General features: G+C 54.6%; 10 protein-coding genes across 10 annotated transcripts; 6 read left to right on the forward strand and 4 right to left on the reverse strand.

The window, feature by feature from the left end:
• The first annotated feature begins 285 nt into the window (after positions 1–285).
• Positions 286–2,182, forward strand: CDEST_11019 (Putative zn(2)Cys(6) fungal-type DNA-binding domain-containing protein). Its single transcript, XM_062927175.1, has 2 exons — positions 286–606; positions 692–2,182. Exons 1-2 carry the CDS (start codon positions 554–556, stop codon positions 2,163–2,165), a joined length of 1,527 nt encoding a protein of 508 aa, XP_062783226.1. The 5' UTR covers positions 286–553; the 3' UTR covers positions 2,166–2,182.
• Positions 2,183–2,797: 615 nt separating this feature from the next.
• CDEST_11020 (Putative alpha/beta hydrolase-1, epoxide hydrolase) lies at positions 2,798–3,935 on the reverse strand (the record flags this gene model as incomplete). The annotated part of the gene is made up of 2 exons (XM_062927176.1): positions 2,798–3,602; positions 3,679–3,935. The coding sequence occupies 2 exons, from the start codon at positions 3,933–3,935 to the stop codon at positions 2,798–2,800; spliced, it is 1,062 nt and encodes a 353-aa protein (XP_062783227.1).
• Positions 3,936–6,650: 2,715 nt separating this feature from the next.
• On the forward strand, positions 6,651–8,465 carry CDEST_11021 (Putative tannase/feruloyl esterase, alpha/Beta hydrolase; the record flags this gene model as incomplete). Its single annotated transcript, XM_062927177.1, has 2 exons — positions 6,651–7,338; positions 7,402–8,465. The coding sequence occupies 2 exons, from the start codon at positions 6,651–6,653 to the stop codon at positions 8,463–8,465; spliced, it is 1,752 nt and encodes a 583-aa protein (XP_062783228.1).
• A 149-nt stretch (positions 8,466–8,614) lies between these two features.
• Positions 8,615–10,144, reverse strand: CDEST_11022 (Putative NmrA-like domain, NAD(P)-binding domain superfamily). The gene is made up of 3 exons (XM_062927178.1): positions 9,342–10,144; positions 8,932–9,279; positions 8,615–8,846 (listed from the first exon to the last, which is right to left on the reverse strand). Exons 1-3 carry the CDS (start codon positions 9,933–9,935, stop codon positions 8,769–8,771), a joined length of 1,020 nt encoding a protein of 339 aa, XP_062783229.1. The 5' UTR covers positions 9,936–10,144; the 3' UTR covers positions 8,615–8,768.
• A 598-nt stretch (positions 10,145–10,742) lies between these two features.
• Positions 10,743–12,671, forward strand: CDEST_11023 (Putative S-adenosyl-L-methionine-dependent methyltransferase superfamily). Its single transcript, XM_062927179.1, has 3 exons — positions 10,743–11,237; positions 11,321–12,067; positions 12,143–12,671. The coding sequence occupies exons 1-3, from the start codon at positions 10,998–11,000 to the stop codon at positions 12,377–12,379; spliced, it is 1,224 nt and encodes a 407-aa protein (XP_062783230.1). The 5' UTR covers positions 10,743–10,997; the 3' UTR covers positions 12,380–12,671.
• A 1-nt stretch (position 12,672) lies between these two features.
• On the reverse strand, positions 12,673–14,667 carry CDEST_11024 (Putative chitin synthase, nucleotide-diphospho-sugar transferase; the record flags this gene model as incomplete). Its single annotated transcript, XM_062927180.1, has 3 exons — positions 12,673–12,840; positions 12,921–13,422; positions 13,480–14,667. The coding sequence occupies 3 exons, from the start codon at positions 14,665–14,667 to the stop codon at positions 12,674–12,676; spliced, it is 1,857 nt and encodes a 618-aa protein (XP_062783231.1). The 3' UTR covers position 12,673.
• Positions 14,668–15,696: 1,029 nt separating this feature from the next.
• CDEST_11025 (Putative UDP-glucose/GDP-mannose dehydrogenase, NAD(P)-binding domain superfamily) lies at positions 15,697–17,097 on the forward strand (the record flags this gene model as incomplete). Its single annotated transcript, XM_062927181.1, has 2 exons — positions 15,697–16,200; positions 16,267–17,097. 2 exons carry the CDS (start codon positions 15,697–15,699, stop codon positions 17,095–17,097), a joined length of 1,335 nt encoding a protein of 444 aa, XP_062783232.1.
• A 480-nt stretch (positions 17,098–17,577) lies between these two features.
• CDEST_11026 (uncharacterized protein) lies at positions 17,578–17,864 on the forward strand (the record flags this gene model as incomplete). Its single annotated transcript, XM_062927182.1, has 2 exons — positions 17,578–17,699; positions 17,759–17,864. 2 exons carry the CDS (start codon positions 17,578–17,580, stop codon positions 17,862–17,864), a joined length of 228 nt encoding a protein of 75 aa, XP_062783233.1.
• Positions 17,865–18,066: 202 nt separating this feature from the next.
• CDEST_11027 (Putative S-adenosyl-L-methionine-dependent methyltransferase superfamily) lies at positions 18,067–19,768 on the forward strand. The gene is made up of 3 exons (XM_062927183.1): positions 18,067–19,205; positions 19,333–19,489; positions 19,542–19,768. Exons 1-3 carry the CDS (start codon positions 18,302–18,304, stop codon positions 19,570–19,572), a joined length of 1,092 nt encoding a protein of 363 aa, XP_062783234.1. The 5' UTR covers positions 18,067–18,301; the 3' UTR covers positions 19,573–19,768.
• On the reverse strand, positions 19,726–20,663 carry CDEST_11028 (uncharacterized protein). Its single transcript, XM_062927184.1, has 5 exons — positions 20,421–20,663; positions 20,353–20,367; positions 20,190–20,294; positions 20,114–20,125; positions 19,726–20,059 (listed from the first exon to the last, which is right to left on the reverse strand). Exons 1-5 carry the CDS (start codon positions 20,526–20,528, stop codon positions 20,051–20,053), a joined length of 249 nt encoding a protein of 82 aa, XP_062783235.1. The 5' UTR covers positions 20,529–20,663; the 3' UTR covers positions 19,726–20,050.
• Positions 20,664–20,985: the final 322 nt, after the last annotated feature.

Raw genomic sequence — 20,985 nt, forward strand, 5'->3', positions numbered from 1 at the left:
GTGGAGGTGCTATCCGTGAAGTTAACCTTAAAAGACTCGGACAAACCGCGCGCAGAGCACGCTCGCTCCCTGGCGGCGTTCCCTAGCTCGGATTCGGGTCAGTCGGCTTTACGACAGGGATCAACCCCCCGTACGCACTCTATCTAACCCTACAGACTCCCTTTAACAACCACTTACGCGTCTTACTGGCCGGAAGTGCTCGTACTCGCCCCATCAGAGTCCATAAGAGCCTATTCCATCCTGCCTGGGGCGTACGGCAAGCTTTTACGTGTAACACGTTGCCGTCTTTGCCCAGTCCTTTCCCACCTCCTCCTCACCTCGCTCTGGCCCCGTTTCCCACCGACTTCTTGTTCATCCGAGCTTGTCTAGTGCCAAGTGCAGCCAAAACATCATCCATCTCCTAATTGTCCCTGTCAGGTCATCGGCGAGACCAACGCGCATCAGACAACCTCGGCTTTGCCCCACATCTGGAGAAACAGCACATATCTGTACTCTGTAATTATCTGCACATACCATCGGACTCCCGTGGCCACCGTCATCTCGCCTACGAGATATGCCGCCCCGGAAGGGCAGTCCCAAGGTCAAGACGGGCTGTCGGACATGCAAGTGTGTTTGACCACACCCACCGCTAAACCGCCAAGCTTTTCCCTCTCCATCATCTCGAGCTGACCACCCCCTGAAACCCCTTTAGGGCCCGAAAGGTGAAGTGCGATGAGACCAAGCCCAAGTGCAAGCGGTGCACAACGAGCGGCCGGCAGTGCGCCGGCTACGAGCCGACGCTCGAACACGGCCTATCGTGGTACCGCCCCCAGCAATTGACCGCCCATGACCAGCGCGAGGGCAGGGCGTTCCAGTTCTTCTCCCACATGGTCGGGCCCGTCCTATCCGGGCCCATGGACGCCTACTTCTGGACCCATCTGGTCGTGCAGTTTAGTCACTTCGAGCCCGCCGTGCGCCACGCCGTCTTGGCCATCAGCTCGCTGTACGAAGACTTTCACGACGGCGCCCGCGTCACGCGACAGAAACCCGGCAACGACTTCGCGCTGAGGCACTACGGTGCGGCCATCCAGCGCATCAAGTCGGCCGAGGACGAGCAGCTCGTGCTGCTGGTGTGCATCCTCTTCATCTGCGTCGAGTACCTCCAGGGCGACGTCGAGGCCGCCCTGCGGCATTGCAAGCACGGCATCGTGATCCTCAACCGGGTGGGATGCTCGTCGTGGGCTCGCGAACACATCTTGCCCATCTTCCGCCGCCTGAGTTTCGTGTCGTTCTACCTCGGCGTGAAGCCGCCGCCGGACGCGGCAGTACCGGGCCTGATCGGGTTCGAAGTCCCGCTGCCCCCGGAGTTCGAGAGCGTCGCCGAGGCGCAGAGCGCCATCGACGACCTGACAATGCACATGATCGAGTACGTCTCGTCCGTCGACCGTTCCGCCTCTGACCGACAGGAGCTCGAGAAGAGACTGCAGGAGTTCCACGCCAAGCTGAGCCGGTTCGACGCCGCCATACCGCCGTCCGATTCCTTGACGAAGATCGCCATCTGCAACATGATGATGAAGTTCGAGATGGCACGGATACAGATCGACACCATCCACGGCACGGCGGAGACGAGGTTCGACGAGCACACCGAGTCCTTCCGCAGGATCACGGCGCTCGGGCGCCGCGCCTCGCAGCTGAGGAAAGCGTTTCCCGACGAGCGGCCACAGGCTTGCTTCACCTTCGAGGCCGGGTCCCTGTCGACGCTGGGATTCATCTCGATCAAGAGCCGCGACCTGCAAGTGCGGCTGGAGGCGCTAGCGCTCATGGCCGACCTCGCCGCGCCCAAGGAGGGTTTCGTCGACGTCGGCACGCTGTACAGGGTCGGCCGGCTCGGCATCGAGATCGAGCACGGCGTCTCTCTCGCGGACGGCGAGATAGAGAGGGACCCGGCCGCGTTCGCGGCGTTGTCGTTCCCGCCGGAGGAGAAGCGGTTCTTCGCGGCGCCGATCGACCACGAGCTGGACGTGATCAAGAACGAGGACGGCTCGGTCACGTATCGACGGACCGTGACGTTCCTCCGGCGCGACGCCGACGGCAACGTACACGCACGGCAGGAGTATCTCACGGACGAGCTGCCGGGCGCGGTTTCGTCCCAGGTGCCGTGTATGAGATGCTCTAAGCCTATGTAAGACAGACTGACTGTAATGAAGATTTTCTATGATGCCGTGTAAGCAGTATTCCTGGTGCCTCGAAAAGCCTCCAAATTTATTTGCTTGCTTGCCTATGAAGCCAGGGTATCCCATGTGAGCCATGTCCTGTCATGACCCTGGGATGCCAGCAGTGCGGCTGCATCTCCGAGCCTTCGAGTTTCTTCTTTTTTCCGACCCATTCTACATGATGCTAGGCTGGTCTGCGGCCCAGTGCCAGCCTTCCACCACACACCTCACAGCACACGTAACCCTGCGAGCGTCGCATGGTCAATCTTACCTAGATATCTGCCTAGAACACAAGAACATGTGTAAAGGGCCCTCATGGTGATCACATGGCGGGCGCTCAAGTCTCTTGCTCTTTGTTCTGCCCAGGTCGCGCCACTGCTTTATTGAAAAACCAGTATGCTCTTTCGATACATGGCCTGCACCTGTTGATTGAATACGTCTTTTGTCCAGATCAATCAAAGAGTAAACAAACGCCTGAAAGTGCTAGCACCCTTACACTAAAGGTCGAGAGAGACCAGAACGCCTCGGCTTTGTATGTCATACTTTTCTCATCCACTCTTGTCTCTCTCACCCACACACCCAGAAGCCAACACCTAGCATGAAATTCAGAGCGTTGTTAGCCCAAACCCGGTCGCAAGGTTCGAAGCAAGGGACGACATTCCCAAGACGGAGCTAGCCAACCAGTTTCCGACGTAGGTTTCAACCTCGGCGGGCTTTTCCCACCTCATCCAATGCGAACCATTCACCTCCCCCCGACTCAAATTGTCAAAGTACGTTTCCATACCCGTCGATAGGGATGGGGGAAGCGTCGGGTCCAAGGTTGCAGCGATGAACAGGGCAGGCTGCGAGAACTTGCGGGTATACGTGCCGTTGCCCGGCACTAGTGCCAGCTCGTCCTCCCAGTTTAGCTCTTGGGTGCGATACCAGTTCAGCGTGTTGTTGAAGGGTTTTCTAGTGAAGCTATCAACGTAGTAGTCGATTTCCGTCTTGCTGAGCAGGGGCGTGTCTTCGGTTACACCCTCAAGCAAATTGAAGTCAAGCCCTTTGCCGCTAACATCGATGGCTAGTTCGCCGCTGGGGCCTACCACCCCATAGATGGTGTTGAGGATTTGACGCACGCGTGTGGCGTTCTGCGAGCCGATCGGACCAACGTAGTCCTGGACATCGTGTTGTGAACGAAACTGCAGCTGGTAATGGAACCCAGGCCAGCTGACAGCCAGATCAGTGAAAGAGGCCACTGGAGGCACAAAGGGCGTGTTAAGGACGTAGAGGGCAGCAACAAGCTCTGGGTGCCACATGGCGGTACGATAGACCACACCACCACCGAAGTCGTGTCCGCCAAGAATGATGCGTGACAGGCCGAGATGGCCCGCAAGGGCGGCAATGTCATCCGAGGCGCGCTTGAATGTGCTGTGTAATCTGGTCAGTCGTTGCGAGCTGTCGCCAGCTTTCAAAGCACAGCGAGTTGGTGTGTGTGGAGGCTCACTAAAAGCTGGGGCTCTCGGGTGATTCAGTTCCTCCGTATCCCATCATGTCCAAGGCGACGACCCTCATCCCCTTGGAAAGAAGGAAGGGAATGTGGTTGCTCCATCCTAGAGATAAATCGGGCCATCCGTGGACGAGAAAAACAGTGCCGGCTACCTTTTCTGACGACGGGTTTGCGTGGATATAGTTGTACTTGACCCCGTTGAGGATGGCGGTCTGGTATTGAAACCTGGGGTCGATAAGGGCAAGGGTATCCATTTGAGAAGGTTTGGGTAGACTTTAATGGAGATGGTGATGGTTTCAAAAGGTGTTGTTGATGGGGGGGACCGTCGAACCCTTTAAATATCAGTCCTTGTCGTCTAGCCCTGGCTGTACACATTGAGATATATGACGAGCCCAGCAGGGGCATCTTGACGCTCCGAAGCTAGTGGGCAGCAGGTGGTTCCACTTGAAATGGCATTCAACGCCCCGACGGACCCGAGAGAGACGAGGACTGGAAGACTTGATTAGTAGCAGTAGCCGTCCTCCGTGACAATATGCGGCCATGAACTTATCCGTAGGATAAACGCGCCTTGAAAGGTCAGTCTTTCCGTTGTCAGCATAGGTCCTCTTAGACCCAATCCTTCCTCTCATGCTTTACACCGGAAGGGCAAAAGCACATTCAAAATCGATCTCTATAGCCTCTACATTGGATTTCTGGCGATTGTTTGTTCAATTTGTGCGTGTTGGAATTGAATAACTTATCCAGGTTGAGCCGGCATGCGGCCGACTTGACTCGAAAAGGGGGAAAGTTGGTTATTTTTATTCTCTTCGCAAACCCCAGTGAAAATTGCGGTCCGAACTCATCTTGAAAATAATTCCAAAAGCTACTGACCCCTAAGAGTTGACAAGTCATACAAGAGTTGTGATTAATATTCAAGTCCGAATTGGGAATGCTCTTAGTTGCCCGTCCTCTTTTCACAACAATGAGTCAGTCCTGCAGCCCAATTAACCTTATGGAAATGGTTATTGATACAATATACTTGATTAGTATCATTTTCCATATTAAGAGAATAGGCTGGTATAGGAGCTTGTCAAGGCATAGCGCTAATCACCGTGCAAGTAATAATGTGTCAACTGCAATGGATTATTTCTCTGGAAGACTAGACCCTTACAACTCTTAATTCTGATACAGAGGGAAACGATATATCTATCAAATGGAAGCGTGTTAAAACACGGTGCCTAATTCCTGAGACCACGACTATTTGGGGATACGTTAAGAAACATGAACCTCTGTAGAACTCCCCTGCGCTTATACATCGTCGGGAGTGAAAATTCTCTCAATATTCTACCTCCATAATCTCTATGTTCTGAAAAATGAAAAGATGCAATTGGGTTGGTTGATTATTGCGATTAGTCTGCTCAACTGGACGAGCAACTTGTCCATTGCACGTACCGCAAAAGAATGCACAGGAAAATTACCATCTTGCTCCGGTCGCCTACTCACTGCACCGCCAAGCAAGGAACGGTGGGCAAGGAATGGCTTTTTGCAATTATCCAGGCTTTTGCTATTTTGACTGTCTCGCAAGGCGAGGACAGCTTTTGAGTTCTCATGTCTTCTCCAAATGCTTGGGTGCCCAAACTTGCTCTGTATTTTGATGAGGACCATCGATCATTGTATGTCAGTCAAGAACAAATTTTGTACGTCAACAGACTTAATGTCGGGACCGCAACGGGAAGACTCTCTATTGCTTGTCTCAAGTACTTGCAGGGCACTTGCAACGCAGTGCTAGGTCTTGCTCCATGAGACGGTGGATCGGAACCACTGCATGCAGTCGCATTTCACTGAGATCTCTGCGTCGCAGCTCAAGCCCTTGATGCATCACGTCGAGAAACGTGTGACGATTTGCTGCACACTTGAATATGACATCGCAGCACGACTTGGTTAATGCAGAACTCCACTTGCGGCTGTGCTGCCAGAAGTTTCGAGGGACAATGGTGTTTCTTTGCCACTCGGGCCCAGGGACTGGCAGCCTCCTTGATTAAACAACTCAAGGGCATCGATCCTATCTTGACCAAGAATGCACTCGATGCCGAGAACATGGAGGGAGGGACCATGCTGATCAAATTGAATATGGATCTCATCCAGGAGAGCCTATCGTATCTCGACAGCCAGTATGAGAACGACAGGCTTACACATGCTGAAGTACGGTTGTTCATCGTCGTTCGCAAGAACGCCGTTACTTATTGAGCAACTGAAGTTCTTACACGGAAGAAGGACAAGCTCCTAGTCATCTTTTGCACCGGTCAATGAGCCAGTTCAACCCGAGGCCTCTCTGGCGACTTTTTCTCTTACTGTTTCGTTGTAATTACAATGTTAGACTACTCGAACCATTCCTGCATATATCTATAGACATATATCATGCTGAGCTCTGTCCAAGCTTGCAAGAAGTTCCCTGAGAGGGCGCAGCTGATAGAAGGAGGAGCAAGGGCCCAGATGATTCTGTCCAGAAAGCCATGATACATTTCCTTTGAAACACACGGCGCTAGTTGTAATTCCCTTCATTTGCGTAGGTATATTAACATGATAGGCTTGCGCGGCCTCCAGGTCCGGCTGGGACATAGTGGCGGTGGGCCGTGTCGACGTGGGGCTTTTCCGAACCGGATTGAACCCGGACGATGACCAACTCGCATTTGACCCACATTCCGGGTCCCGTCTAGTGTCATGATGCTGTTCCGACCGACCATCAACCCGATGAGATTTCCGCAACAGACAACGTATAGCGATTCAGGAGGTGTAGGAGCGAGCCCGGAACTGCCGAATTGCGAAAAGGGGTAGGGTCCATCGGCTCACGGGGGTCGACTATATCATGGCCGGTCTACCCCCATCTAATCTTGAGTGACAGCGAGGATCACTGGTAGGCTTCCAACACATCAATTATAAAGCTCTTCCTGGAGCAGCGGCTCAAATCACTTATCTCGGTCATAGCAACCATGCCCTCTCCCTACTGGGCCCTCGCGGCGGTCGCTCCGGCCTTTGTCAGCGCTGCCACGCTCGCCGACGTCTGCACGACAGCCCACGCGCAAGAAGCCCTCCCCGCGGCCGGCTTCATCCCCGGAATCACCATTGACGCCTCCTCGGTAGAGACGTCAGTAGTCAGCAACGCCTCCGTCAGCTCCGAGTGGTATCCGGCCAGCACCATCGCGTACTGCAACGTCACCTTTGCGTACTCCCACGACGGCCTCGCCGACGACAAGGTCCACGTTACTTACTGGGTGCCCGCTCCCGACAGCTTCCATAACCGATACGTGTCGACCGGCGGCGGCGGCCTCGCCATCAACTCTCAGAGCCAGTACATCCCCACGGGCATTATCGTCGGCGCCGTCTCGGGCATCACCGATGGCGGCTTCGGGTCGTTCAACACGCAGTGGGACGCCGTGTTCCTCGCGGCCAACGGCACCGTCAACTGGCAGTCGGTCTACATGTTTGGATACCAGGCACACAACGAGCTGGCGACGCTCGGAAAGGAGTTCACCAAGAAGTTCTACAGCGTCGGCGACGACCAGAAGATTTACTCGTACTACCAAGGCTGCTCCGAGGGTGGTCGTGAGGGTTGGAGCCAGGCCCAGAGGTTTGCCGACCAATTTGATGGCCTTGCTATTGGCGCACCTGCGTTCAGGTGTAAGTGAGATTCAACTCCGACAAGACTCTACGTTGGGGTCTTTGTACTGACGGCACCAAAAGACGGACAGCAGCAGGTCAACCATCTCTCGGCCAACGTCATGGAGCAGACGCGCAACTACTTCCCTCCCTCCTGCGAACTCGAAAAGATCCTCAACCTAACCATCGCCGCATGCGACCCCCTCGACGGCAAGACCGACGGCGTTGTCTCCCGATCAGACCTCTGCAAGAGCACCTTCGACTTTAGCACCACCGTAGGCCAAGCTTACTCCTGCGAAGCCAAGACTGGTAACAGCGGCCCCGGCGGCTTCGACGGCCTCGAGCGCCGCCAGATGCCCACGAACCCGACTCCGGCCCAGAACGGCACCGTTACCGCCGAGGCCGCCACCCTCGTCGCCGAGTACTACGACGGACTCCGCGACTCCGAAGGCAAGCGTGTCTACCTCAGCTACCAACCTGGCTCAGCCTTCACCGACGCCGGCACCGCATTCGATGAGGCGACGCAGACCTGGGGCCTAAGCATCTCTGGCCTCGGCGGCGAGTGGGTGGCGCGCTACCTCCAGCTCCGCGATACCAGCACGCTCGAATCCCTGGCCAACGTCACCGCCGACACCCTCCGCGACTGGATGCTCCTCGGCATGAACAAGTACGCCGACTCCCTGCAGACGACGTACCCGGACCTCGGCGGCATCCGGGCCGCCGGCGGCAAGATCCTCCACGTGCATGGCGAGCAAGACGACTCGATCCCCGCGGGCTCGTCGGTGCACTACTACGAGTCCGTCCGCGGCGTCATGTTCCCGGGCCAGGGCCTCAACGAGAGCTCGGCCGCGCTCGACGAGTTCTACAGGCTGTACCTGGTGCCCGGCGGCGCCCACTGCGGGTCCAACGCGAACCAGCCCGGCGGCGGGTGGCCGCAGACGACGCTGCAGACGGTGATCGAGTGGGTGGAGAAGGGCAGCGCCCCGGACAGGCTGAACAACACGGGCGTCGGCATCGACTCGCTCTGCCGTTGGCCTCTGAGGCCGCTGTGGTCCAACGACGGGGCGGCGTTCGACTGCGTCTACGACCAGGCCTCCATCGACAGTTGGAAGTCCACGTTTGATGCGTTCAAGGTAACAGTCTACTAGTAGCTCCCTGGTCGTAATGACTCCGGGTGTTTCTGTGTGTGTCTCTCCCCAGTCGTCGAGAGCCAGCTCGCGATTTGTGAGGACGTCGATGGAGTAGGAGAATCTTCTTGTACAAAGCACATAAGTGCACACGTAATAATAGATCTATCATCGAGTGTTCGGGTTTGCTGCCCTCTATGTGAAATGCACATGTCTCATGTCCGGATTCGATGTGAAGAGCCTAGCCGCGAGTTAAGATCATAGTCGCGTTCTGTCATACACAAAAAGAAATTAAACAAATCTCGGAGATACAACACTGCACTTCTACTTCTCAAGAACAGAAGTCCAATCGTTGTTTGTAGCCCACTCTTCCCATGTTGTCATGGGGCAATCGATACCAGCCTGTGTATGTCTGGTTAACATCATTCACTCTCTGTTGATGCAATCGGCGGTTCCTCGAACCGTCTTGCATGGTCGGGAATCTCACCTTTATAAGATCCGCCGCAGTCAAGAGATCCATACCACCGTCGTACCCCGGATCGGATGAGTAGGAAAACATGTACGCGACCTCGATACCGGTGTCCCTCTCCCCCGTCGCCTGAACCATCTCTTCGTGCGAGATTTGCCGGTAGTCCGCCTTGACGTTCGTCACTTTGGCCCACGTCTCGAGGAACTGTGGCCAAGTGCAGGTTGTTCCTTCGGCCATGTAAGCCTTCCCTGGCGGCATTTGGGAAACGGCGTATGTGAAATTGCCCATGTCGCTAGCCGGGGCAAAGTGAGGGATGGGCTTCTCAGGGGATGTGGTGAAAGCCATGGTGAATGTACCGTCAGGGTTCTTATCTAAGATCAGCATCTAGATTCCACGGAGAGAGAAAGAGAGAGAGAAAACAGTCGCACCTTGCCAAAGTATGAGTTGGGGAGAATGTTGTAACTCGTGTAGAAGAACCCCGTGTGGATACATGACATCTTGGCCGCCAGTGCGGGATACTTTTCATTCACGTAGTCTGGGAAGACGTCGGCCTTCGCATCGAAGTGATACAGCTCCTTGAACCGCCCGCCACTGCACCGCCCGGCATGGCTCAGCGTCGAGGCCAGAAAGCCGTTGTCGTCCAGCGAGTCCACAGTTGCGGCCGCGGCGTCAGCGATATTGCGGCCTTGGCGGTACTCGACGTCGTAGGCGAACCTCCGACACGAGACGCCTCGCCTCTGCGCCTCCGCGCGGCAGTCCGGGCGGAAGAAGGGCTCCCAGTAGTTGGTGACGCTAAAGATGACGTTGGCGCCGCGGAAAGCGGCCTCGAGAGACGCGACGTCCTCGAGATCCGCGGTGACGAGTTCCACGTCCGGGCCGAGGGCGGCGAGGGCGGCCGCGGAAGGGGAGGAGACGTCGCGGGTGAGTGCGCGGACGCGGTATCCTGCGGCCAGAAAGCGGCGGGCGACCGAACCGCCTTGGTTGCCCGTGGCGCCGACGACGGCGATCAGCTTTTGGGTCATGATTCGGTGGTAATGGTGTGTGAGTAAAGGTGATGAAGAAGGCGGTGAAGAGGGCAGTGATGAGGATTGAAGAGACGTGGTGGAAGGACGACGGTTAGTGTGATCTTAGGATGGACCCTCCAGTTTGAAAGGGAGGGATTGGGTGATTTGAGGCAATGATCAGTGGTCTAAACTCTTCGTAATTGTCTCTCGAGTCCTGGGTGTGTTGGATGCCGTGCAAATAAATTGTTTGACGAAGACGTCGAGGCCGCTCAACTGACCAAGATAAAAGCCGGCATCCAAGGAATCCGTCGACTTTCCCCTCCATAATGCGGCCCTTTCCCCGCCGTCTTCGTGGCACGACAGGCCCCAATGCTGTCTTTCCCCTGGTTCAGGCACACTAGGGTGAGATAGTGCCTCTCTGAGTGAGACCACTCCAAGCACACTAAGTCAGACTCGTGCTTTTAGTGAAGTACTCAAGGTGATATCAAAGGGTCGATATGAGGGTGGAGCCCTGTCATCCTTCTCCTCGCATACCGAACGGCCATTGGCAGACCCGAGTCCCTCTAGTCTGATAAAATGCTCACAGGCCTTACCAAACATGGAGATGCCGAGCGGGAGCGGACCCTCATGGGCGCTAGAAACTGCTGTCATGTACGGGGGCGGCACGGGCGTTGCACTCGATGCGGATTAGGGAACGATCTCCCGGTTGTTCATTGGCGTCTTGCTCGATCCAGCTGGGTTCACCTGGGCTCTCGACTTACCATGTGCAAGGTTTTTCCTAGAATCCTTCTGGAGTTCGTCCAATCCGCCCCCGTCGGTTCTTTTCCTAGGCTCCCTGTCTTTCTCTTTTGTTCGGATGTCTCTCTTCCTCTCTCTCACCCTCTCCCGGGTGGTGTGACACTTACTTCGTTGAGCCGTCTTCAGTCATCCCCTTCCAACAACGCTGGACACTCTCACATCCCACACTCAACGTCCAACAACCAGCAACAAGCCTCTACGTGAGACAGCGGCAAAGAGTGCACGAGTCCGTCCTGGAACCCTAGCATATATGCTTGCCGATCACTCTCTCCCCCCCGTCCAATGACGCCGACTCCAACAACTACCGGCGGTTCCAGTACCGTGGACTCGGGTCCGACACCAGGCATTCCCCCTAGCGCCGACTCAGAGTCAGTGCAGACACCGACGACGTCTTTGACTACGGGGACAGCTGCGGAGACAACAACAACAGCTCCAACTCCTCAGCGGGCCGCAGCTCAGACGAGTATCCAATATCTACTCAATCCTGTCGAGGATGAGGCCGTCGAGCCGCTCCAGGTCGATGTAAGACCGTCCGCGCAGGCGGCTGGCCTCTCCGTCGCAAGACCGGGATATGCATGCTGACCTTTGTTTCCCCTGCTCTACAGACCGACATTGCCAACCCCGGCGAAGATAGCGACTCCGCCTATGGCTCCGACAGTGGCACCGCCTACACGGGCTCCATAACCTCCTCCATTTTCCACTACCAGTACGAAAACGGCCGCCGATACCACGCCTACCGCGAGGGCCAGTACGTCCTCCCCAACGATGACCAGGAGCAGGAACGCCTGGACCTGCAGCACCACATCTGGCGCTTGCTTCTCGGTGGCCAGCTATACACGGCGCCGCTGCCTGCGCCGGAGGACCGGGAGGCCGCCGACATGCGCATCCTAGATCTCGGCACGGGGACGGGCATATGGGCCATCGAGATGGCCGACGAGTACCCCAGCGCCCAAGTCCACGGCGTCGACCTCTCGCCCATCCAGCCGGAATGGGTCCCGACCAACTGCAAGTTCCACGTCGACGACTACGAGGACGCCTGGACGTACCGCGAGGATGAGCGCTTCGACTACATCCACGGCCGCGCTCTCAGCGGCACCTCGTCCGACTGGGCGCGGTTCTACGACCGCGTCATGGGCGGGCTGAAGCCCGGCGGATGGGTCGAGATGCAGGAGTACGACGCGTGGATCTTCAGCGACGACGACAGCTTCGAGAGGGCCGTGTGGACCAAGGAGTGGGTCACGAAGCTGGACGAGGCGAGCAAGACCTACGGCAAGCAGATCAACGTCGCGAGGCACCACAAGCAATGGATGATCGAAGCGGGCTTCGAGGATGTGCAGGAGCTTGTGTACAGGGTGAGCCTTCGCCTACTGGTTCCGTGTCGGATTGATGGACACTCCTTTGAGGAAGTTGCTGACGCTTGGTTCCAGATACCAATCGGCCCCTGGGCAAGGGATCCAGCCCTGAAGGAGCTTGGCCGTTGCGAGCTGGTTCACATGCAGATGTCCGTCGACTCACACACGCCGGCACTCTTCACTCGGGTCTTGAACTTCACTCACGAACAAGCCCAAGTACTGATGGAGGGCGTCAAACGAGAGTTCCGCAGCAAAGACTACAGGCTCATTACTAGCTACCGCTTCATCAGGGGGAGAAGGCCGATGGCGTGAGATCGATCGTCTAATGACTTGGTGTTCTACCCCATTCTACAAACGACTTGGGAGTTGGTATGTTCATGTAGTGGGTTTCCTCATGAGCAGTACACAGCAGTACCTAGCATCAGCCCTTGGAAGTTTCAGTCTCACAAGAGCAAGCACATATCGACACGGCCTACTGTTTTCAAACAATGTCAACTGGAATGGAAAGTAGAATGAAAGATGACAGAGATGATTGAAAACTGGTCTTAGGTTTATTACCATCAAGTAGACCTATCCTGGACTTACTCCCTTAAGACGCACGGAGCTTCACTCGTGTGGTGGCCGTTGTGATCCAGGTAAGACCCTGGCATATTCTTGCTCTACCTCTGGGAGCTTTGCAAACCCATCTCCCGCTGGCTCTGACGGCGGCTCTGGCGCAAATGATTGTAACCCTGGCGCTGCTGAAGGGGGTGTAACTCCTGACATACCCCAGGCTATGTGCTCACTTGTCGTCAGCTTCAGCAATTTCGGGGCGGAACAGGCTATATGTGAACATGTGTGTGTGTGCGCGCACCTTGATTCCCGAGGTTGATGGCCACCTTGGTAAACACTGCAATCGACATGAACGGCGAGATGCACTTGTTTATGAGGAAGCCGATCACAAGCTTATGTGCTCTCTTCCTCAGCTCAGGGTCGAGTACCACGGAGCACATGAACCAAAGAGACGGGGTCTGGCCCACAACCATCACGCCGATCAGTTCCAGGATGTGAGCGCCCTGGGCAAGTCCGCGGATGAACAGCGCCGTGTTCAGCACCCGGTAGTACACCAAGCTCATCCGAACGACCTCAACCGCCGCCGCGATGCGCGTGGCCAGGATCATGTTTTCGCCGGCAAGGTAGAAGAAGTTGTTGAAGTACGCGTTCGAACCCCATCGCCGGCGTTGGCTCAGATAGTGTCGCATGGTTTGCGGCGCCAGAGTCTCGCTCACGGCGCCGGGGACGAACAGGGTACGGAGATGCGTCCCCTGGGAGAGCATGGAGTACGTGAGCCGCCTGTCGGTTCCCTGAGTAATTATCTCGATCAGCAAAGACGGGACTTTGAGTGTGTCAGCATGTTATAATATGCATCATACCAAGTATTGAACCTGGTGGGACAACATCATGTTTCCCGTCACCGGCTCGGCGTATTTTCTCATCGCCCCTGCCATCTCTTCTCTGACTGCAATCATTGTGATGCATCCCGGTAAACAGGTGACCTTACCGACGAAGCCCTCTGCCCTCCTTCGGACATATTGTCCGAAGGTGTACTTCTTGGGATAAGCCTCAACGGTTCCACTGCCTGGGCAAAATAAATGGGGCAGAGATTTACTACGCACCTGGAATTGTTGGTAGAGATTCCAAAACGACCACTCATATCCCTTTTCTAGTCCAACCAGCACAAGACCGCAGGCCGCTATGGTACTCTCATCCCGGGCCACTGCTTCTGCCAACCGCGTGATGGCACCCCTGCGTACAGTTGAATCGGCATCAGTACAAAACACCATGTCGAAGCCTCTGAAGGATGTACCCTCTGTCAACACTGGCAGGACACTTTCCCATAACTCTCTCCGAAGCAGCTGTGTGTACGGCGGTACGTTGTGTCGAGGATAGTTGAAGAGGTCGTGGCACAAGATAAGGGAGTCTTTCTTCCCGGCATTTTCGGTTTTCTCAATGACAATCACCGGTACGTCCGTGATAAACCCCGATGTGACCCGCAAGAGGCCTCTCTTCCACTTTAGAGACGTATACGGCCACTCGAATTCTCTAATGACCCGGGTCATACGGCCTCGGATGTCCTGTGGCTTGCCATCGAGGATGACTACCATGACCTGGCGATGAGGGTCGACGCCATTGTCGCGAAGCGAGTAGATCGTTTGGACGATCTGTTCCTCGCTTTCTGAGTAGGCCGGTATGAGCGAAAGAATCCAGAGCGGCGGGACTGGGAGTGGAGGTCGACAGAAGGTCCGAATTCTCTGTATGAGTATTCCAAGAATCGATACAACCGTCGACAAGAAGTCCTTGCTCTTCACCAGCAAGATGACTATCAGCGTGAGCTTGCTCTTCTGGCCTAGGACGGCGGCTATAGCCATTGAAATGTTCACCAGAGCCAAGACACCAAGAAAAACGATTCGCTGGTTTCTTATGTCTTTTGTCGTGAGCACTCGGACCGGGTTGACGGGATCCGGGTAATTTGGGCAAAGACCGGCCTCGATGTTGTCTCCAGGCTGCGTACTCTGGTTGCTATAGGTGACCTCCGGTTCCTTGGAGTTCATGTTGTCCATAATAGGGGCGTGTGTTTTTCAAAGATGAACTGATTGCAAAAGTCACCCACAACAAGGTAGTCCGGGACATGTAGGAAAGAATTGCAGTTGTTGGATATATTTACATCTCCTCCTGTCAGAGTTTTGACTCTTAATAAACGATGGCAAAGGATCAAATCTCTTCAACAATGGGTGTCCGTTTTCCAGTTTATCCCATAATCCATACAGTACACCTGTTTGCGGCATGTTCCGTAGAGTCTTTGCTCCATGAAGATGTGTCCAAACCAGAAAATAAGGGCCGCTCGTCAGATTACCCACAATTGGATTGACTCGTGAATTCTGGTAGAGACGCAAGCGTCACAACAATTCTTAGATTTCGCAGCATCTATCCTGCGGTTCAGCTTGTGGAGCGGGTTTGAGCCCGAGTAACGAGATGCCAGGAACGCCAGCCAGTCTATTAGAATATAGTGTCATACTGATGTCCAGTTGAACTTCTGGTGTGTTTATCGTACCCTGGTCAGTCTTCTGCGCTCTTTTCTGAACGAGACGAACGGATTCTCTCAGAGCCTTTCCTGTATGCGGATGAGACGTACGATAAGTAGGTTTGTCGTTTTCCAGAAGCGGGCTTCGTGGCTGCAAAGGGTAAACAGACTGAGTGTTGTCAGCCCGCGATGTAACACTGACCCCTGACCTCGTCCTCTTGGCACCAGACCATGCGGCCATTTTGTGCTAGCGACGTTCTAGGAATCCATCTTCTACTTGAAAGACTGAGAGTTGACTATTCACGACTCATGATCAGAATATTACTGCGTCAAGGAAAATACGACCCCTTCAACATTCTCTGATTGAATGTTCTGCATCCGGCACATGAGGTTTTACTCCAGATGCTTCCAAATTCATGTGGCTCCCGTTCAAACTGGCTGTTATAAAAAGCATTTGTTTTCTTCGCTCAACTCCAGAGCGTTCAACATCATCCTCTCAGTATCCCTCAAAACCCTTCAAAGAACCAACCTAGCCATCCTTACACGTTGTGCTCTCTGCAAAACCACAATGTCTCCTCCAGTGCTCCTTCCCAGCAACGTCTCTGATTGGAAGCAACTGATGCCTTCAGCACGCAAGCTATCACAAGTGCCGGAGGCCTTGGGAGTCGGTCCCGAAGATGCCCCTTTGGTCGCTGTTTTGGGTGTGGGATTTGTAGGCGAGGGGCTCGTCGACGCTTTCTCGTCCCGGTATAAAGTCCTCGGCTTCGATATCAGTGCAAAAAGGGTCGACGACTTGCGCCAGCGGTATCTGGTGAAGCCAAACGTCAAGTTCACGACGGGAGAGACAGATCTCGGCGTGGCCACCCACTTCCTTGTTGCGGTGCCCACCCTTCTTCTTCCCGACAGGTCCATCGACCTCTCCTACCTTCGCAGCGCCTTGTCCATGGTTGAAAAATGGGCACGGAGGGGGTCGACCGTCGTGATAGAGAGCTCAGTCGCTGTCGGTCTCACGAGGGAGCTTCTTGGCCCCATCGCACGCTCGCGCGGGCTCTTTGCTGGAATGTCTCCCGAGGTAAGTGATCAAGTATCCTGTCCTGGATTTTGTATTCCAGATAAGCGGCAAACTGACGTTGAGCAGCGTATCGACCCAGGCCGCACCGAGCCACCGATGCATTCTATCCCTAAAATCGTGTCTGGCTTGGACGACGTGACCCCGGGCTCGCTGAGGGTGATCTCGCGACTGTATGGTCGAGTCTTTGACACCATTGTCCCGGTATCAAAGCCCGAGGTGGCCGAAATGGCCAAGCTTTACGAGAACTGCCAGCGCATGGTATGCATTGCGTACGCCAATGAAATGGCCGATGCCTGCGCTTCGCACGGCATCAACGCGTACGAGGTCTCTGACGCTGCTGCGACCAAACCCTTTGGCTACCTACCGTTCGAGCCGAGCCTCGGTGTCGGTGGGCACTGCATCCCCGTCAACCCGTACTATCTGTTGTCCAACTGCGAGTTTCCTCTCCTTCGTGCCGCGGCCGACCAGATGGGCAAGCGACCCGCCAAAATTGCTCACCGCGTCGTGGACAGTCTATTCAACGAGTCCCGGAAGATGGAACAGGGTCACGCGGGCGGCGTGAATACTATCATGAAGTGGGTGCTCGTCGTTGGCATTGGCTTCAAAGCCGGACAGAGCCACATTGTTAACTCGCCGGGGCTGGAGCTCGCGAACGAGCTAGCGAAAGATCGCCGGGTCCACGTCATGTTTGCTGACCCTCTTGTTCACCAGAATGACGTGCCGCACATCCCACGGCTGGCCGACAAGGACTGGAAGCGCGAGGAGCTAGAGATGTTTGACATGATCGTGGTCTCTCACAAGCAGTGGGGACTTGACTACAATGTGCTAGGGAAACTTGATGGGGTGGTCGTCCAAATGTGGTGTCAAAAACAGTCAGGAAACGCAAGTGTCTTTTAGTTGTTGGATTTACTAAAAGAGTCCCTGCAAGCTCTCTACTTACAACAATTTCCCAACATCGTTCGATAAGCCTCATCCTGCTATACAGTCGTGAAACTACGTTGAGATGGTTTTCGGTGCCACTCGCCGCTGATCATCTATCTCATTGGCGCCGAATACTGCCGTGCTTTTAAAAGATGAAAGAGCCGTTGAGGTAAGGGGCTGGGCCCCATCTCAGCTCCGTTAGGGGCATTGCATTTGATGCTACAACGCCTTAACTCTGGCTATCGCCATGACTGAATGATGACCGAGGTTATTGTGCCGGTTGGCCCATAGGCTTGGCGTAGCGCTGGACTCGGACACGGCGAGACCCAAGTCATGCAGGCCGTGCAGTGCAGCAAAGACGCCGACCCTGTCTGATGCATCCCATAGCCAACCGCCCGGAAACCCGGTCACGGTTTCGTGGAGCATCTCTCAAAAGTGCCAGCTACCCGGGATCTCATGAGCCAATTTACCCAAACACGGGTGCGCAGAAGAGGGGTTTGCATATCCGTACATGTGTCCACTCCCTACGCCGCTCTCTCGCAGCGAAGTCGGCGGCTGGCATCCGGTATCATTCGATGGTTCGTTCCCGTTCCCTCAACTTCCTTTCCAATCTCTCTTTCCTGACCATGAGCTACAGCGGACGCGGGGTAAGATTCAGTGGGCAGCAGTTGTTTTCTTGCTTGACAATTTTCTTTTCCGCCATGTTGCGACCGAGGTCCGGTTCCTGGGCGGCGAACTGCTGACCTCAATGAGAGTGAACCTCGGGAGTAGGTACAAACTGCAGTAAGTATTATTTATGATCATTGCTTGATTGCCCGTCATCAGTCGCCAGGGGTGTGTTCCGTCCAATTAGATCCATCGTTTCCAGTTTCTGTTGGTGCAGGCTTGCATGCCAAAAGACCAAAAGCGTGTTGGTCCGCCATTTTCTCTTCCCAAAACGAGTTACCAACAGACAATTCCCTCGACGAGGATCCACGCACGCCACAAATTCCCACCTTTCTCTTCCGACTCTCCCACCACCCTCTTTGTGTGCGGGTATATTTGTCCCTAATACTTTTGTCATTGAAAGAAGAAAAAACCGTACCACCGGGCTTGCTTGTCGCCCCCAGGAACCCATCGCAGCTTATTCAGAGTTTTCATCAAAACCGAGAGACCCCGACCTTCTGTCCTCTCGGCTGAGATGTCGAGCGACCAGATCTCCAACATGTCTACCCCAGAGACATCTCATGCCCCAGCCTTCCTCGAAGCCGAACCGTCACTCAACACCGACGCCGACTCTGCGACAACAAGCGCCGATGAGGCTAGCGACGGCGAGTCTGCCGGCGACGACGAGTCCGACCTGGACTCCTCCCTCGGCGCCGAGGTGCAGCCTTCCACCATGTCTCTCCGCAGCAGCATCCTCCGCTATCGCGAAGAGAACGGTCGCACATACCACGCCTACAAGGACGGCGCCTATCTCATGCCCAACGACGATCTCGAACTTGACCGCCTGGACCTCCAACACAACCTTTTCCTGCTCACTATGGGGAACAAGCTCTTCCTGTCCCCCCTGGACCACGAAAAACCGCCTCAGCGCGTTTTGGACATCGGCACGGGAACCGGCATATGGGCCATTGACTTTGCGGACGATAACCCGGCTTCCACCGTCATAGGTGTCGATTTGAGCCCGGTGCAGCCGTCGTACGTGCCGCCTAACGCCTACTTTCAAATCGAGGACATCGAGGAGGAGCCGTGGTCATTTTCGCAAAAGTTCGATTTCGTCCATAGCCGGATGAACACGGGCGGCATCCGAGACATCCCCAAGTTGTTCCGGCAGGCTTACGAGAACTTGAACCCGGGGGGCTGGATAGAGACCACTGACGGCGCCCTTGCCACGTCCGATGACGGGACCCTGAAGGAGGATTCGGCGCTCTACCAATGGAATCTTTTACTGTCCAAGGGGACGGAGGTCTTGGGCACGCCCTATGGCGCGGCCCCCACGTACAAGGAACTTCTTCGCGAGGCCGGGTTCATAAACGTAAAAGAAGTGATCTTCAAGTGGCCAACAAATCAATGGGCCCGACACCCTAGGCATAAGGAACTTGGTGAGTGTCATGACATACCTTCCTCTAATGGCTGACAGTAAACCCAAACGGATCTCTTTCCATGTTCCAGCTTTCATTACAGGCAAATCAGCTTGGTAAAAGAAATGGTAGTTAACTAATCGCATAGGTACTTGGAACTACGAGAACGTCGTGATGGGGCTAGAAGGCCTCTGCATCGCAGTCTTTTCTCGCGTGCTAGGGTGGTCAAAAGAGAAGGTGGATGTTTTCCTCGCAGAGGTACGGAACGATCTGAAAAACAGGGACATCCATGCATACTGGCCCATGTAAGTTTGGGCGTACTCAGCTGGTTTAGGTTTAAACTAACCTTCGTAACAGCTACGTGGTTTGCGGGCAGAAACCATCATGAACATTATGAGAACAGAGCACTGGTTGTCTTGGACAAGCTCACTCCCAATCTTCCCAGTGGGTTTCCTTGATGATTGATGATGACTGGATTACGTCAACATGCGAATCAAACGTATTCTGTCTAATCACAGTAGCAGAAGATCCAATCTTTGTACATAATACAGGTTCCTACAATCAACAGCCCTTCCAACCTTGATACCCAACTGTAGTGTAAGAGGCTCATCAAATATGTTCCATGTCCAACGGTGTCTTCCTGGGAAGTTTCTCAGACGGTGAAGAGCCTCCTATCCTGGCACAAAAAGCAATTCTTCTTCCGAATTGTGGACAATAGCCGTGCTTACTTGAACACTTGTTCTCAAGTATGGACTGTCAGAACAGGGGATCTAGGCAGCTCATTACTGTTCAGACACAGCCCTATGACAAAAGTTCAACTGTGCCTGCGTCACAGTAGTCCTACGCTCACAGTTGAGAACAGGTACTCAAGGGCACTGTCATTGTTAGCAACGTACGAGACTAGCGGCGTTCTTTTACCAAACACTTACGCATTGCACATACTGAGAGAAGGATAAATTAGCTTCATCTGTTTCGCCCAACCATGCGGGTAGATATTCTACTTACGCCATCGCCTAGGCAGGATTCCAAGACCGGCTGTCCATTTCGTCCAGGGTAGGAGCACGTTCTGTATTGATAGTAAGGGCCCCTAATACTTCCGGGCTCTTGGCACTAAGTTGAAGGTGTAAGTACAAAGCATCGGCAGTGCGTACGTCTCGAGTAGGCTTACACAGTAGACATTGGGCTAATCGCTGTCAGTTTGAATCTGTTAAATTGGACTGGACATCATCAACTTACGTATGAGCCTGGACATGAAGCACCCGATGGCATGCCCCATCCAGCGTTGCAGTGGGCCGCGTTGGAGACTGCGACCAGAGCCAGGAGCGTTGCGGCGGTGTATTTCATGATTGATAGCGACGGCACATGAACGAGGTGGAAAGCGTCTAGTACAATGAATGTGTGGAGGGAGGAATGATGGCATTACAGGAGGCGACAGAAGTTTTAACAGCCACCCTCTTGTGATTACCCCCTTGTGATTACTCTGGCGTTCGTTTTCCTCGGCTTCCGTCGTATTGCCGTGTCGATCCTGATACTGCGCGTCGACGTCCTAATGCGTACATACCCGAGTCAGATATGTACTAGTAGATGTCCCGCCACGAGAAGTGATCAATTTAAGTTTCGGTAACTAGTCTCTCGTGCGACGATAATATTGGCTCCTCATTAACGCCCCATATAAATCGATTAGTTCACTCCAAAAACACAGCCAAGGGCACTTATCTAATGCTGGTCCCTAGCTTGGCATCTCATTTTGGAATACCTCCCAAAAACCGGTCAGGCCACCACTTCAATTATGTTGGGAAAC

This window comes from Colletotrichum destructivum, chromosome 7 (genome assembly GCF_034447905.1).
Source record: "Colletotrichum destructivum chromosome 7, complete sequence".
In the NCBI taxonomy this organism is placed as follows: Eukaryota; Fungi; Ascomycota; class Sordariomycetes; order Glomerellales; family Glomerellaceae; genus Colletotrichum; species Colletotrichum destructivum.